We start from the raw sequence: 16,105 nt of genomic DNA on the forward strand, positions 1-16,105 counted from the left end.
ACTATCGCAAATACTGCTGTTGCACACCCTTTATATCCCTCGGACAAAACTTTACTCTTTAAGAAATGCGCCGAAGTCCTCAGCAACCCGAATGACTCCAACTTGGTCACATTTTGTGCTCGTAATTTACTCGGTCATAGAGCTGCCTTCCTCGCTACTTGCGATAGGAGAAAAACAGTGGCCGTTGTCTTAAAGGAAGCCTACAACAAAGTCAAAGCATTTAAGGCTTTGGAGAATAAGATAAATAGTGATAAGTCTTTGAGTGCAAAAGAGGTCCAAGATTTGGAGAGGTGTTGGGGATTTATAAACAAGGTGGTTGGTTCAACCAAGACTATGTTTAGCAATGCTTTAGTGAAGGAGACTTCCACCGATTCCCTTGTGGAATTGAAAGGGATGGAAGGGGTGGATGGACGAGCAGCGATGAAGGAACACTGTCATTTCCCCGCTGTCGAAAGCACTCTGTGGTTAGAGTTGAAAGTGAAGGCAGTGGAATCTTTGAGAGCAGATGTGGTGGCAATGGCGTTTGTGGATCACCTCTATAGTATTACCCACTAATTTAATAGGTGTGGCCAAAGAGTAATTATAATGGGTAGTGAGGGAAAATGATTCCCTTCATTTTTTAAATGTTGGGTTGATTATTACCACCATGTTTATATTGTTGTATAATTATTCTTGATTTATTGTGCAGAATGGAGATAAATAAAGTACATTATTTCTTAAAATTTCTATGATAAACATTATTAAATAAATATAATTTTTTTGCTGCGTACAAAAGGTGAAATTCTTTCACCTCCATACATAATATTGTGTACTACATAGTTAATGTATAACCATTTAAAACATGGGTTACACTTGTGTGAGACCGTTTCACGGATCCTTATTCGTGAGACGGGTCGGGTCGGATCGAACCATAATTCAAATATCATACTTATATGTGCCAATGTCATACTTATATATTCAAATATAATACTAATTATGAATACAATTTTTGCTACTTATTTCCATAATATGTAATGTTGACAAGTGCCCTTACTTATATGGAAAATATAATACTTTTGAGGCAAAATGTAAAAGTATTGTATTTTCCCTTAAAAGTATTACATTTATCCTTATAAGTAATAAAAATTTTATTCTTAATTAGTATTATATTTGAGTATATAAGTATGACATTTGTGCGTATAAGTATTAAATTTTCATATTGACCCGACCCGTCTCACTGTGAGACAGTCTTACACAAGTTTTTGCCTTAAAACATTGATCTACCTCTCTAATTACAGATATTAATTCCTTAAATAGTGACTAGGGATTGAACTAAACAAAAAAATCGCGTGGTATGCAACATGAAATATCACAAAATTTAATGTGCCGAAGATAAGTTTTTAAAGAACAATTATTTTGGATAATTAAAATGTAATAGTTTCTAAGAAAATTACAAAACCTACTAATTGGTATTAATTATAACCTAAAAAGATTTTATTACCACATTAAAAAATAAATAAATAAATAAAGCTAAGGTTATAATTACAAAATAGTTTGTCAACATGTTGCTATTGTAGTAGAGCTACCCTATCACTCCATTAACTCCATATACATCGGGGAACCAACTTTCTTTAACTTGTGTAAGTGGCATGAAAGTGGTTTAATTCTTCTCGAGTGTAAATATGGGTTAGCTTGAAATAAAAATAAAATAAAAATAAAAAGAGCCCTTATTTTACAGACTTCTATTTTTCCCCTAACCATACAGTAAACCCGAAAAATGATTTTCAGGTTTTCAAACACACCCTTAAAGTAAATTCTCAACATTTACACTTGTCAAAATTTAGTAGACATGAACCTACCTATTATAGTTAACTACACAAACACGATAAGATTAAAGCAGAGATAATCCATTAAAATTATTAGGTTAGAGTTATAAATATGAACACAAACATTGTTAGTTCAACGAACCCATTACACATGTTAATATAATGTTGCTCTATTTGCTAGCAGTAAATAATGGAAAGCTATACATTGATTCGAATCTTATTCAATCCATTATAGTAACCATGTGTACTTTTCTAAAAAAATACAGACACATGTGATACTAATTAGGCAGCTTAGGCATGCATCTAGGCTGCTGGTTAGCTTTTTTTTGTATTTTTTGTATTTTTTGTATTTTTTAAATGGGTTATTTTGCTCAAATCAATCACATTTTTTTGTAAAATAATCCTAAATTGTTCAAATTGCAAACCCAAAAAAAAATGTAATAAGAACAATTCGAAATCATGTACTCTAATATTAATACTTTGTGAGCTGTGACTTTGTGTTGTGTTTTGATTCTTTAAATCTTTATACAATTTACAATAATTCTAGATGGTTTTAGATCAATATTTAATATTTTAGTACTAACTATTAAAGTATTATTAAATAGTTTATAATTACAAAGTTTTAAATAATTTTTTTTAAAAAAAATCTTTTAAATTAAAAAAAAAAAAAGCCTTAGGTGCCGATTAATCATCGTAGGAGCTAAGCGCCCCACGGGAGCTCGAGATACGCGTATCGATTTTTGCAACCTTATATGCACATGTACTCTCTTTTTTTTTTTTATTAGTATTTTTTATTATTAATGACAATTGACATGATAACTCCTATATTCGTATCATTCTAAGGTAAATAGTAAAAGTATTTTGTTTATGCCAAGTATGGTGACTTGTGAGACATGCAATAGAAACCAATACAAATTAATGTGTTTGAAAAACTTTAAGACAATCGCAAGAGACATAGTACGTTTGGATGTAGCATTTTCATTTATTATTATTATTATTATTATTATTATTTCCCCTAATTATTGACCATATAATTACAATTTAAGAACCATTCTTCATTGCCTACACTTTAGCATTTCCATTAATTTCTGTGGTTAAAAAATTTCACCACATGAAAATATGAATCTTTTCTCTCTCTTGAATAATACCTTTTCTATTTAAACTCCACAATCTCATGCATACAAAATCATCCATTCTCCACATATTATTATCTTATCTTGGCCACACTTAAACAACTCATTTATCTAATAACATGGCAGCCACAGCCACCATATTTCCCTCTATCCTCCTTATCCTCATTGCGGCATTTACTATCACGGGTGCTATTGCGCACCGTTTACCTCCCTCGGACAAAACTTTACTCCTTAAGAAATGCACCGAAGTCCTTAGCAACCCGAATAACTCCAATTTGGTCATATTTTGCGCTCGCAATTTACTCGCCCATAGAGCTGCCTACCTCGCTACTTGCGATAGGAGAAAAACTGTGGTTGTTGTCTTAAAGGAAGCCCACAACAAAGTCATAACATTTGAGGCTTTGGAGAATAAAATAAATAGTGATAAGTCTTTGAGCGCAAAAGAGGTCCAAGATTTGAAGAGGTGTTGGGGATTTATAAACAAGGTGGTTGGTTTGACAAACAATGCTTTAGTGAAGGAGACTTCAACCGATTCCCTTGTGGAACTGAAAGGGATGAAAGGGGTGGATGGACGAGCAGCGATGAAGGAATACTGTCATTTCCCCGATGTCGAAAGCGCTTTGTGGTTAGAGTTGAAAGAGAAGGCAGTGGAATCTTTGAGAGCGGATATGGTGGCAATGGCATTTGTGGATCACCTCTATAGTATTACCCACTAATTTAATAGAGTGTGGCCAAGAGTAATTATAATAGGAAGTGAGGGGAAAATGATTCCCTTCATTTTTTTGAATGTTAGGTTGATTATACCACCATGTTTATATTGTTGTATAATTACTCTTGATTTATTGTGGAGAATGGAGATAAATAAAGTACATTATTTTTAAAATTTTCTATGATAGACATTATTAAATAAATATAATATTTTCTTGCCTGCCCACAAAAAGTCACCTCTGTACAAGCATAATATTATAACCATTTAAAACATTAATCTATCGCTCTAATCATGGATATTAATTCCTTAAACAGTGCCCTGAGATTAAACTAAACAAAAAATTTGCGTGGTACGCAACATGAAATATCAAAAAACTTAAAGATAGGTTTTTAAAGAACAAATATTTTGGATAAATTAAAATGTAATATATATAGTTTCTAAGAAAATTACAAAACCTACTAATTGTTATGTTGGTACTTACTTTTTTTGTCTAGTTTTAGAATTCAATAGTTTGTCAACATGCATGTTGCTATTGTATCTAGATTATTATGTTAGTATAGTTACCTTATAACCCCATCAACTCCATGTATGTAAGGGGGAGAACCAACTTTCTTCAACTGTGTTAAGTTGCATGAAGTGGATTCTTTCGGTTTAGTTAATGAATCGTTGAGACTTATGAATTACTTTTGAAAATTGAAACCATTTTTTATTTAAAGTAAATTTAACAGCTGTCAAGGTTTAGTAGACATGAACTTGTTATAATTACTTATATTAATAAACTCGTAAACTTTAATAGTGAAACAACCCTGGCCATTCAAGTTAGTTGGGTTGAGTTAACATAATAACTACACAATAAGGTTAAAAATGAGACAATTCATTAAGATTAATGGGTTAGAGTTATAAACATGAATACGAACATCGTTAGTTCAATTCAAGGAACACATTACACACATGTTAATATAATGCTACGGAATATTTGCTAGCCGTAAATAATGGAAAGCTATAGATTTTTATCCGAATCTTATTCAATCCATTATAGTAACCATATGTACATTTTTCAAAAAAAAAAAGACACATGTAATATTAATTAGAGAGAAATCAAATCACAAATACATTGCGGGAGAACTATGCCTCAAACCAAAGGATCAGCTTGAGAGGTCGCTCTCGCTCTTGCTACAATATGAGCAGCCAACTTTGTTGATCTACAAATACAAACTAATTTGAAAGAAAGAAAGTGACACAATAAAAAAAGGAAAAAGAAAAAAAAAAAAAACAACTAATTATGAATCAGTATAGAGGACAAGTTCTGGTGAGACCGCTGAAAATCCTGACACACATTAAGGCAATTGCGCTCAAACTAGACGGATTCAAAAACACCCTCTCGAGCCCTGCTTCAATAGTAACCATGTGTACATAAAACGTGTATACTCGATTCTTTTTAATGAATATATCTTATTGCAACCTCAAAATGGAATTTAAAGGGGCATTATCCAAATATAAAAAAATAGTAAAAAAATATATATTTAGAAGCAAACAGATATTTGTATTCCCAAGTTTTTCCATCCTGAGTACAACTACCAAAATCAGCAAAAAAAATAGGAAGAAAGAGGTTAGAATTCAATGAATGAAACAAAATGTATCAAGTGATCTGAAGACAGACTAGCTGGAAACACAATAATGGCCTAACACATTCTAAATCATGCAAAAGATGAGGGCAGGAAAATCATACACATCCAAAACGACAATTTCAACATTAAAATTAAAGTTCATTATCATTGCCTATACAATAAACATTTCAATGTCTAGACATCAAAATGATGAATCTTTCTTACAAATAGCATATCCATATTATTGATGATATGCTACTAAGGGGGGTGATATCAAAATGAAGAATAATGCCTTACATATAGATAAATATCTATGTTATTTATGCTACTATGGGGGCGAAAGCGCAAAATAACTGATAATTACATTACATATTTCCGCATTTGCTGGCCTGGCAAATGCTAATAACCATGTATTTTACCATAACTTCGACTTAAGACTCATCCATGAAGACAGCCCCATGACCATTTGCTTTCATGAACTTCTTCAGCAGAAGAACAATTATGGCAATGGAAAGTCCAACAGCTGCCCAGGTGAATATGCGGTCATCAGCTTGTCTGGGGACCACCCTTTGTTGAGGGTTCCGCAACACCCGCTGTTCATGCAGATGTAAAGGGGGGACCTCTCTTGAGGTCTGCGCAGGATGTGCAACCAGTGGACGGGCTTCATGTTGTTCTTCTACAATCCCGTCAGCCACAGATTGATCCGGATGCCTTGCCTCAGAAGACTCTGCGCTAGTGTTTTGAGTAATTTCCTGGGCATCGCCATCTTTGTTTGTTGTCTGTTCTTTAGGGGATGCTGGGCTACCTTGAGGCACCGGGGGTGCCTTGCTTTGCATGTACTCATGTATCTGCACAATGAGTAAATTGTAGGCACTAGAGTCAGTTGTGATAAATTAGTTGTGTAAGTTGGGAGTTGGGACAGGACAAACCTCATCTATCAGCTTTTGGCGTTCAGGGTTCCCAAATTTTGGAGCAGCCTCACGAGATTTTATTGCTAAAGCACGCCTTTCTTCCTTGGTGTAGTCCAATGATCCAAGGGCACCATTTGGGTTGGTTGGCATGAATGCAATCAGTGCAACCAATGCAGTCCGAACTGCAAGACATAAATAACAACAATGTAAGAACTACCGTCAGTGTTTCACTTCTGACACGACCTCACAGCAAATAAAGAAATTATATGAATCTACACATAAAAATGGATTAAATTCTGACAACTATACACAGTTTCTTCCAATTTCAGTCATCATACAGAAGGCAATTGCTATAGTTGCTATAGGCACTCCTCGGGCGCTCAGGGCATCTAGCGCCTAGGAAGTGTGATTAATCGGCCCCTAGGCGTCATGTATTTTTTTTAAAAAATTTTTTAAAAATTTGTTTAAAATTTTCTAAATTTTTAAGACTTGATAATTATAAACTATTTAATACTTTAATAGTTAATACTAAAATATTAAATATTAACCTAAAAAACATTTAGTGTTATTTCGCTCAAAACGATGTCATTTTGAATGAAATAACCTTATAACCCATTTAAAAAAAGAAGGAAACAATAGCTAATTGGCCAAATAGGCGACCTAGTCGGTGCCTAGGCGGTTAGCGCCTAGGCGGCCTAGTTGGCCAATTAGCCGCCTAGACCACCAATTATGGTGATACGGTAGGCTGTCAGGCAGCGCCTAGCGCCTAGGAGCCATTAATAGGTGCCTAGGTGGGATTTTTGTAACACTGGCTGCTTTTATATGTTCTTTAACTGCCAGTATGTCTGATGGGAAAGAAGAGATGGGAGGTTAGTTCACCACTCCCAAACCCCAACAGCCTGCATATACACTGTATAAATGTCATAGTAATGCAGATAAAATTGAATGACTAAATTATTAACATACTCACCACTCCAGGATGGCTGCCAGTGTTCAGGATGATGGTTTGAAATACTCAAACAAATCTTGGTTTGAGTTTCAAAACGACCATTTGGCTGAAATGACAATCAATCTTCATTAGTAAACAACTAAAGTAAAACCAAACTCCATTTCTTTGGCAACTTCATACAGTGAACTTATAAAAAATTTAAATTTAAAAAAAAAAAAAAAAAAAAAACCATCCAAAGGAGCAAACAAGTTCGTACAGTCAACAGCATGAAAGAAGGTGGCTTGAAAGGATATTCAGCTGGCAACTGGATTCGCCCATGGTAGATTCCACCCTCAAACTCTGAATCTCTGGGACCCCTGATAGCAAATTGCCATTCAAATATATTCTCCTGAAAAAGTATGCAAATTTCAATTTTTGTTGCCTCACAATGATGGCACAGTATAATTACAACATCTACCATGCACAGCCTTCACAAAAGGCATTTTCTTGGGAACACAGCTTTTCCAAAGTAAACATATTTACAGCAGGTTGAATGAAACATTTGGGTATAAGAAACACAAGGGAACTTCAGGACTGAAAAGTGCATAAGGTAGGATCAAAATACTCAAATCTATAGAAACATATCATACAATTTCATCACCTAATACACGCAGCTCATTTAACAAAATCAGAAAAATCAACAAGGGGAAAGGTGAATTTTATATCCACAATCAACATGAGCACCATCAAACAAGGACAAATCAGCTCGCAAAAATAGAATTTTTATAATAACAATCACAATAATATCTCATAAAACTGCATATTATCATTTCAGATCCAATAAACGTGAAATTCCATATTTCCATCCCTAAAACGAAATCCAATCCAGAATCAAAGACACCATCAAAATAGACCTAATTTCGCTAGGAAAAAAAAACAGACCTCGAGAGGGAGGCTCATGAAATCATCGGAAGGGTTAGATTGCATCTCTTTGACCTCCTGAAGAATCCTCTTCACGGCCGGGTTCTTTAGGTTGTACTTGTCTTCCGCCATCGTCCTCCACCGTCAACCTCCGATCACTGTAGATCCAATCTCGGCCGATTATAGGCTTTTATAGCCCACCGACGAAAAAGCTGCTTCGTTGCCCAATATGAGTGAGATCAGAGAACGCGCGTTCGTATGCGTTCTAGTTCTAGAGAGATAGAGGGGAGAGAGTCGCAGTTGACGGGTGCGATATATGAAGATGGTGGACACGTCATACGGAGACAGGATGCTTGCGTGGCGGAAAATGGTTGGGTGGAGTGACGACGGGGCGTCGTTTTCAAATATGTGAGCCTGTTGGGCTTTGGGATTTTAGCTGGTTAAGCTAGATGTTTAGCCCGACCCAATTCGCCATGTTTTCTATTGAGTTGTAAATGAGTTAATTCCAGATTTATAGGTGGCATTTCACTTTTAGTCTTTTTTTTTCAAAACATCCACTTTTGATCCTAGTATTATTGTGGCATGACCATTTTTAGTCCTCCATCTACAAAACAGTTTAAATTTCGCCAAATACAAGAGCATTTCAGTCTTCGATTTTGATTTTTTTTCAAAAAATAAACATAAAAATTATAGCGGGTCAACCTACTTTGTATAAAAAAGATCAAAATGTCATTGTATTTAACGACATTTCAATGATTTTCTTGACGGAGGACCAAAAATGGTCATGCCACAATAATACTAGGACCAAAAGTGGATGTTTTGAAAAAAAATGACTAAAAGTGGAATGTCACCTATAAATCTAGGACCAAAAATGGAATTAAGTTAGTTGTAAATTGTTAAAAAGTCCTATGATCAATTAAAATTTTTAAAAAGTCTTTAAAAATTTATTAGTGTTCTGTGTTCGATTAAGATAAGACTTGTAATTGCCAAAGACCTTATCGTCTAGTGGAATTCGGTGTCCCAATTTACATTTTCATATAGATGATGGGAGTGAGTTCCGGTTCACACTCCCACATGGATGATGGGAGTGGGTTCGAGCCTCAGTACAACCTTCAGTAGGTTGAGAAAGTAGCTATGAACAAAAAAAAAAAGATAAAGACTTGTAATGAACAGATACTACATTGTAACAGAGTCCCGGTAGTACTAAAAAAAAAAGATAAGACTTGTAATAATAAACGTTTAAAAGTTCATTGGTATTTAATTAAGATGTTTGTAGAATTTTTTACTATAATATATATAGTTAAAATTCATCCTTATATCTCAAAATTTTAACTTCTTTTTTTTTTTTTTTATGCATAAACAAACTTTACAATATTACGCAAACCTGCCAGCCTCACGCATAAAGGAAAGATGAAGGGATACACTCATTAAAGTTATCCTTTATTTTATTGAATAGATTTTTATAATATTACGTAAATCTGTAATGTTTTGGGCAATAAGTTAAAATGGGGGATTTTATTTATTTTTGAGTCATTCCCATTTTTTGTCCTACTGTTATTTGAGCATTGCTAATTTTAGTCCACTTCATTAATTTTTGCCACATTGCGGCCAGTCTTATTTAGTCTTTGCCAATTTTAGTCCACCGTTAAAATTTTCGTTAAATGACCATCCAAAAAGGGGTATTTTTGGTCTTTTCATGCGTTGGTCACCTCCTTGACCCTTTACAGTGGTTTTCCTTACACATTTTAATCCAATGAAGTGTCCGGCGAAAGCCATGTGAGCCACATGACAAAGTCATATCTTTCACCGAACATCTTCATTGGATGAAAATGTGTAAGGAAAACCGCTATAAAGGGCAACGGAGATGATCAAAGCATGAAAAGATCAAAATACCCCTGTTTTGGACAGTTATTTAACGAACAAATTAACGATGGACTAAAAGTAGTAAGGACTAAATAAGACTGGCCGTAACGTGACAAAAATTAATGAAGTGGACTAAAATTGGCAATGCCCCAATAACATTAAGACCAAAAATGGAAATGACTCTTTATTTTTATTAATAGTATATATTACGTTGCAGAAAAGTATATGTACTATATTAGAGTTAATTCCAAAAATGGTTCTTCGACTATTGACTTTCACCAATTTTTGTCTTCGACTTTTAATTTTACCAAAGTTGGTTTCTTAACTGTTGATTTTGTACCAATTTTGGTCATTGACTTTTAATTTTACCAAAGTTGGTCCCTTAACTATTAATTTTGTACCAATTTTGGTCCTCGACTTTTAATTTTACCAAAGTTGGTCCCTTAACTATTGATTTCGTACCAATTTTGGTCCTTCTGTTAAATCAATGTTAAATAGGTGTTAAAATTGAGGGCAAAAATATCAAATCAAATATTTTAACCTTTCTTCTTCACTTTGTTTCCCCTCCTCCATCGCAAGATTATATAGGGAACAATGTGAGTCAATATATTTATTTTTTACATTTTATGTTAAATTGTTTCAAGTAATTAATTTTTTTTCTGTATCTTTTTTTTGTTTTTGTTTTTGTTTACTGCAATGTAATATATATACTCTGTAATATTTTTTTTTTTTTTAAATTCTCTAACTAGATGTGGAGTGTTATTGTATATTTTATTGTTGTATTAGGTGTTTTTTTTAATTATTATTTGATAGCAAAAATGGTAGAATAGGGCACTACTAGGATGGGAAACAAAGTGAAGAATAAAGGTTAAAATATTTGATTTGACATTTTTGCCCTCAATTTTAAAACCTATTTAACATTGATTTAACAGAAGGATCAAAATTGGTACGAAATCAATAGTTAAGCGACCAACTTTGGTAAAATTAAAAGTCGATGACCAAAATTGGTACAAAATTAATAGTTAAGGGACCAACTTTGATAAAATTAAAAGTCGAGGACCAAAATTGATACAAAATCAATAGTTAAGGGACCAACTTTGGTAAAGTTAAAAGTCGATGACAAAAATTGGTAAAAGTCAATAGTCGAAGGACCATTTCTGGAATTAACTCTACTATATTATTACGATTAATAATTTTAATATAGAATTGTATTACGAAATATTAAAGTAGGAAATAATATATTATATTAAAATGTTATTACCATATATTAATATATAATTGTAATACAAATAGAAATTGTATTACCAAATTTTTTACAATATTAAGCAAACATATACAAGTGTTTTGGACGGGGACTTTTATATATATATATATATATATATATACACACACTGTATAGATAGATTAAAAAAATATTAATATCATAATGACCTAAATCATTCCTATTAATAATATGAACAATTTATTTGGTTTTCAAAATAAAAATAATTTATTTTAATAAACAATTACACTAACATTAATGGTTCCGGTTAGGACTTAACTTTTTTAACTCAAATTTGTATTTGTATTGTGTATATATATATATATATATATATATATATATATATATATGTATTCTAGATGGTAGATGTATATATATATATATATATCCTTTCTCATATATCTCTTTTTTGGATTTTTATTTTTTTGCACTTTGCACAGTGGGGCGTCAAGAAAGATATAAAACGCGATTTTCAACTCAACCTCCACCTCCTCCACTCTCCTCCATCTCTCTCTGCTCTGCGAACCCGAAGATTTCTCGCAGAGATTTTGTACGCAAAAATACTCAGAGCTCCCTCTCACTATATCTAAAACCCTTGAGTTTTCACCGACCGATTTTCATTTTGAATTTTTTTGGTTCGGTTTTGCGTGAGTATTTCTCCCCCTTCCATCTCCATTCTCACTTCGCTGGGAATTCCACTCGCGCAATTGAGCGGCGCCGTCCTCCTCTGCCGGGCGCAAATTTCACTTTCCAATTTTGGGAGCGCATGAAAAATGCGTTTTTGTGTGCTTGCGTTGCCCCCGGCCGGTAATTGGATCTTAAATTGAGCCGTGGTATGAGTTATTGGCTTGTGTTTCTGTGTTTTTCTGTGGCGGTTTATAGTGCGGGTTTGTGAATGACTTAAAAATTTGTTGGATTTGTGTTTGAATGCTACAGTGGAACGGTTATGGGGTGTGGTCGGTCGAGGAATCGTGTAGCCGAGTTCCGAGTTTCCGGCTATTCCCCCTCGGGTTAATTCGGTCCGTTGCGTAGAAAAAGTTGGAGTTCTCAGCTATTTGGTTGTCTGTTCATTGTTTTCTCGGTAATATTTCATACTCTGATTTCTGCATTGTGTAGTGACTCTATGCAGGTTGTTGCCCTTTAATTCATTCAGTACTTGAGTTAGGATTTACTGGCATTTAGTGGTGAACATATTATTTAAAGTGAATTTTATTTGAAATAATGTTAATGTAGTAATTAGGGTTTCTGTGGAAGAATTATGTATATGAACTACTTCTAGTTTTCATGCCTTATATTTTTGGTGGGGGCTGAACTTTCCTACATGTATAATTTAGTGGCTGCAAAGTTAGTTTTATTTTGTGTACTGTTCTAGTAAGAGTGAGATATTGGAAACATGTAGTACTGTAGGAAGTTAACAGATTATCATAAGCCTTGATCCCAATATAGCCTAGGAGACTCTACATATTAACATGGAATAGAATAACTTATTAGGTCCTTTTTGACTGTGATTGGGTTGAAGCTTTATTGATCAAGTATAATTCAACGGGGAAGTTGATCTCTTTTGATACCCCTCCTCTGGTCCAACCACCAAACAACCCCTGATTGGAAATGTAGCTTATGCAAGCAAGTCATTCTTCCAAACCAATTCATGATTTAAGTTTTGTGATCTAAACAAGCCAAGTTGAGTGAAATAATTTGGCTGTTCAAGTCTGGTTGCTCAATGATGAGGCTGAATATTAAATTTGTTTGATTTGCTGATTTTTTCTTGGAGGAAAATATCTTTTTTTTTTTCTCATAAGAAGGTAATGAATCAATGCTTCTTTATTGGCAAATACATGTTAATCTTAATGTATCCTACTTAAGACATTTCCACTTAATCAAGAAAATAATGCTCTGTAGTCTAGAATCTCCTTGTATAATCCTAGATTTGTGTATTGTAGGTCTATCAACCAAACATGTTCTTAATGAAGTTCCCACAAATAACAGAATAGCCGAATGACATTGATTTTTACTCCTATTTTTTCTTTATGATGATTAGAATTCTTTTCAGCACTTTTATTCCCCTTAAGTATTGATTATTAGTTTATTACTTTACTTTTTTCATCTTAAATGTTTGAATTCTGATGATTTTGTGGTAATACGATTTTATGTTGTTGCTTTCTAGGCCTTACTAGATAAGATGGATTTTCGGAAGTGCATTTCCCCTTGTGTTTCTCCCGCCGGGAATATGAAATCGTTGAGTTTCTCTGGTAAGGCAAAAGGAAAAGCTCATTCGTTGGATCCACAAATAAAAACAACTGAGACTGATATGGATATTGACATGGGGGAGATATACTTTTTAATTATGCATTTCCTATCAATGGGGCCATGCCACAAAACTTATGGACAGTTTTGGAATGAACTTCTGGAAAATCAACTTTTACCCCGAAGATATCACGCATGGTATTCGAGGAGTGGCATAAAGAGTGGGGATGAAAATGATGATGGCATATCATTTCCATTAAGTTATAATAAACTGGCTGAAAGGTATTCTGCTACACTACTTTTTCTAGTCTATTATCTATAAGCTTTGAACTGAGCCTAGATAACTTTCAAATGTTTATCAAAAAACAAAAGGAAAAAGAAAGTTTTTACATAGCAATTCTTGGATGGTTTAATTGGCATTTTCAGTCCTAGCTCTACTTGGTGTAAAGTCTCAAGTCCTCATGATAGACTGAGTAGTAATGTATGGATCTTTTCCTCCAATTTAAATAAATATTGTTGTTTACTCTGGCTTGTGGAAATACACATTGCTTTGAATCCTTCCCTTATATTCCAAATATATTTCTTGTGTAGTACATCTGATGTTGTTTATGCATGGGTAGGTATCCTCATGTTGAGAAGGATCACTTAGTGAAGCTTTTGAAGCAACTGTTGTTGAGTGCAGCAGTTCCTTCACGTGAGGCAGTTGGTGGGAACACTATAAATGCTGCTACTGTTCCAACTCTCTTGGGAACTGATTCCTTTTCACTTCTGAGTAGTATGTGATCTTAGTTTCATGTCTTTTTTGCCTATTAATGATCATATTTACATGACCAGTTGTTAGCCTTGCAAACTTTGCTGCTTTAACTTGAGAAGTTTAATGGGCCTTTTTAATGATACCAGTTCTTTTAATGTCCACTCTCTCCCCCTCTCAGGTGATCAGAATAAGAGGAATGATGATGTCACACATCCACCGGGTCACTTACGTTGGCCTCACATGAAAGCGGATCAAGTGCGTGGACTAAGTTTGAGAGAAATTGGCGGTGGATTTGCAAGACATCACCGTGCACCATCTAATCGCGCTGCATGTTATGCCATTGCAAAACCATCTACAATGGTGCAGAAAATGGAAAACATTAAGAAGGTCAGAGGGCATCGCAATGCTGTTTATTGTGGTAAGATCCTTTATAGTTTATACTATTTTTTACATTTATTAAACCCATAACCTTTATAAACTTGGAATCTATTTAGTGAAATTTGACTTCATTCATTTATGGTACAAATCTATAACGTCTCTAATCATGTGCTGTGCTTGAGTGCTTCACATTCTTCTTCTGAAATGTGATTTTGTCGAAAGGATCAATACTGTAATTGCTCTCCTTCTGGCAGATTAAGTGAACATTGTTTGTCCTCAATGTAAAGAAACAGGGTCTCTAGTTTATGAGGATACTTGCACAATGTTATAGTTTGGTCCTGCAAGTGACATTGTCATATTTTTTTATATTCACTCTCTCTCATTTATACGTCCTTTTCTTTTTTAGTACAAATTTTTCTCATTTTCAGAAGTAGAATTTTTTTCCTACAAAAGGTACTATGGGCCCACTTTTATACAGAGTACTTGTAAAACATTGAAAACAACCCTGTTTCAAGCTTTTTTTCCCTCCTATCTAAATAAACAATTATTCTACTCTTAATCTCTGCACCAATTGGCCATACCCACAAGGACAGACACGTTGGGATGGAGGAGGGAGTATTCATTATATTGCAAAATAGACTTTAAATTAGAATTTACCAAGCTCTCTTTGATTAGGCCTTTTTAATTCCTTATTTTACATTAATATTAATAGACTAAACTTAGGTGTATTGCCGAGTTACTCTATGTCTCTATGTTGAATTCTAATCATAGATTTGAATGGTTATAAATTTACTTGCTTCACTTCAGCTATATTTGATCGGTCTGGGAGATATGTCATCACTGGTTCAGATGATCGCCTTGTTAAAATCTGGTCAATGGAAACAGCATATTGTTTGGCCAGCTGCCGAGGGCATGAAGTAAGTAACTGAATCTTATTAGCTCTTAATGTTTGCTTTTATTCAAGTTGACATGCTATGTTTTTATTTTAAGGGTGATATTACAGACCTGGCTGTCAACTTCAACAACACTTTGGTGGCTTCTGCTTCAAATGACTATATCATCCGAGTTGTAATATGCTTAATTTCAAGTCAGCTTATATGTTGCATATGTATATATTACATATAGCTGTCTAAGCATTATTCCTTTCTCTTGGCAGTGGCGCTTACCTGATGGGTTGCCAATTTCTGTCTTACGGGGCCATTCTGCAGCTGTGACTGCTATTGCGTTTAGTCCAAGGCCTGGTTCTGTTTATCAGCTCTTATCGTAAGTTTTTTTTTTTTTTTTTCAAAAAACAACTTCACTATTCTTTGAACTGCTAATTGATTTTTATATTAAACTTCATGTTCAAATTATTGAAATAAGGTACTTGTATAGCCTGTATCCACCATATTTTTCATCTTTCAATTCTTTCCAATATTAGCTAGCATTGGCCTTAAGACACTGTTATACTGACTTTAGTTCTGACTTACTGATTATATGAATGATTTCAAGACTTATCTTCTTGAACTGCAAGTCTCAAGCTGGCACTAGTTCTTTCATACTGCTGTTTCTGTTTGCTTTGCTCATCTTTTTTTTTTTTTTTTTTTTTTTA

At 34.0% G+C, this 16,105-nt stretch overlaps 2 protein-coding genes across 2 annotated transcripts in view; one reads left to right on the plus strand and one right to left on the minus strand.

The window, feature by feature from the left end:
• Positions 1-5,379: 5,379 nt before the first annotated feature.
• LOC116003119 (ubiquitin-conjugating enzyme E2 32) lies at positions 5,380-8,303 on the minus strand. Its single transcript, XM_031243287.1, has 5 exons — positions 8,036-8,303; positions 7,371-7,502; positions 7,136-7,220; positions 6,184-6,347; positions 5,380-6,102 (listed from the first exon to the last, which is right to left on the minus strand). The coding sequence occupies exons 1-5, from the start codon at positions 8,144-8,146 to the stop codon at positions 5,686-5,688; spliced, it is 909 nt and encodes a 302-aa protein (XP_031099147.1). The 5' UTR covers positions 8,147-8,303; the 3' UTR covers positions 5,380-5,685.
• Positions 8,304-11,597: 3,294 nt separating this feature from the next.
• LOC116000943 (PH-interacting protein) overlaps positions 11,598-16,105 on the plus strand; it is a 13,399-nt gene continuing 8,891 nt past the window's right edge. Inside the window, exons 1-8 of the mRNA XM_031240818.1 lie at positions 11,598-11,971; positions 12,075-12,219; positions 13,303-13,664; positions 14,003-14,157; positions 14,315-14,554; positions 15,322-15,431; positions 15,505-15,582; positions 15,671-15,777. Of these exons, the coding sequence (XP_031096678.1) occupies positions 13,318-13,664; positions 14,003-14,157; positions 14,315-14,554; positions 15,322-15,431; positions 15,505-15,582; positions 15,671-15,777 (1,037 nt within the window). The 5' untranslated portion in view covers positions 11,598-11,971; positions 12,075-12,219; positions 13,303-13,317. The remainder of the gene's footprint in view (positions 11,972-12,074; positions 12,220-13,302; positions 13,665-14,002; positions 14,158-14,314; positions 14,555-15,321; positions 15,432-15,504; positions 15,583-15,670; positions 15,778-16,105) is intronic.

Source organism: Ipomoea triloba, chromosome 13 (assembly GCF_003576645.1).
Source record: "Ipomoea triloba cultivar NCNSP0323 chromosome 13, ASM357664v1".
NCBI classification, from domain to species: domain Eukaryota; kingdom Viridiplantae; phylum Streptophyta; class Magnoliopsida; order Solanales; family Convolvulaceae; genus Ipomoea; species Ipomoea triloba.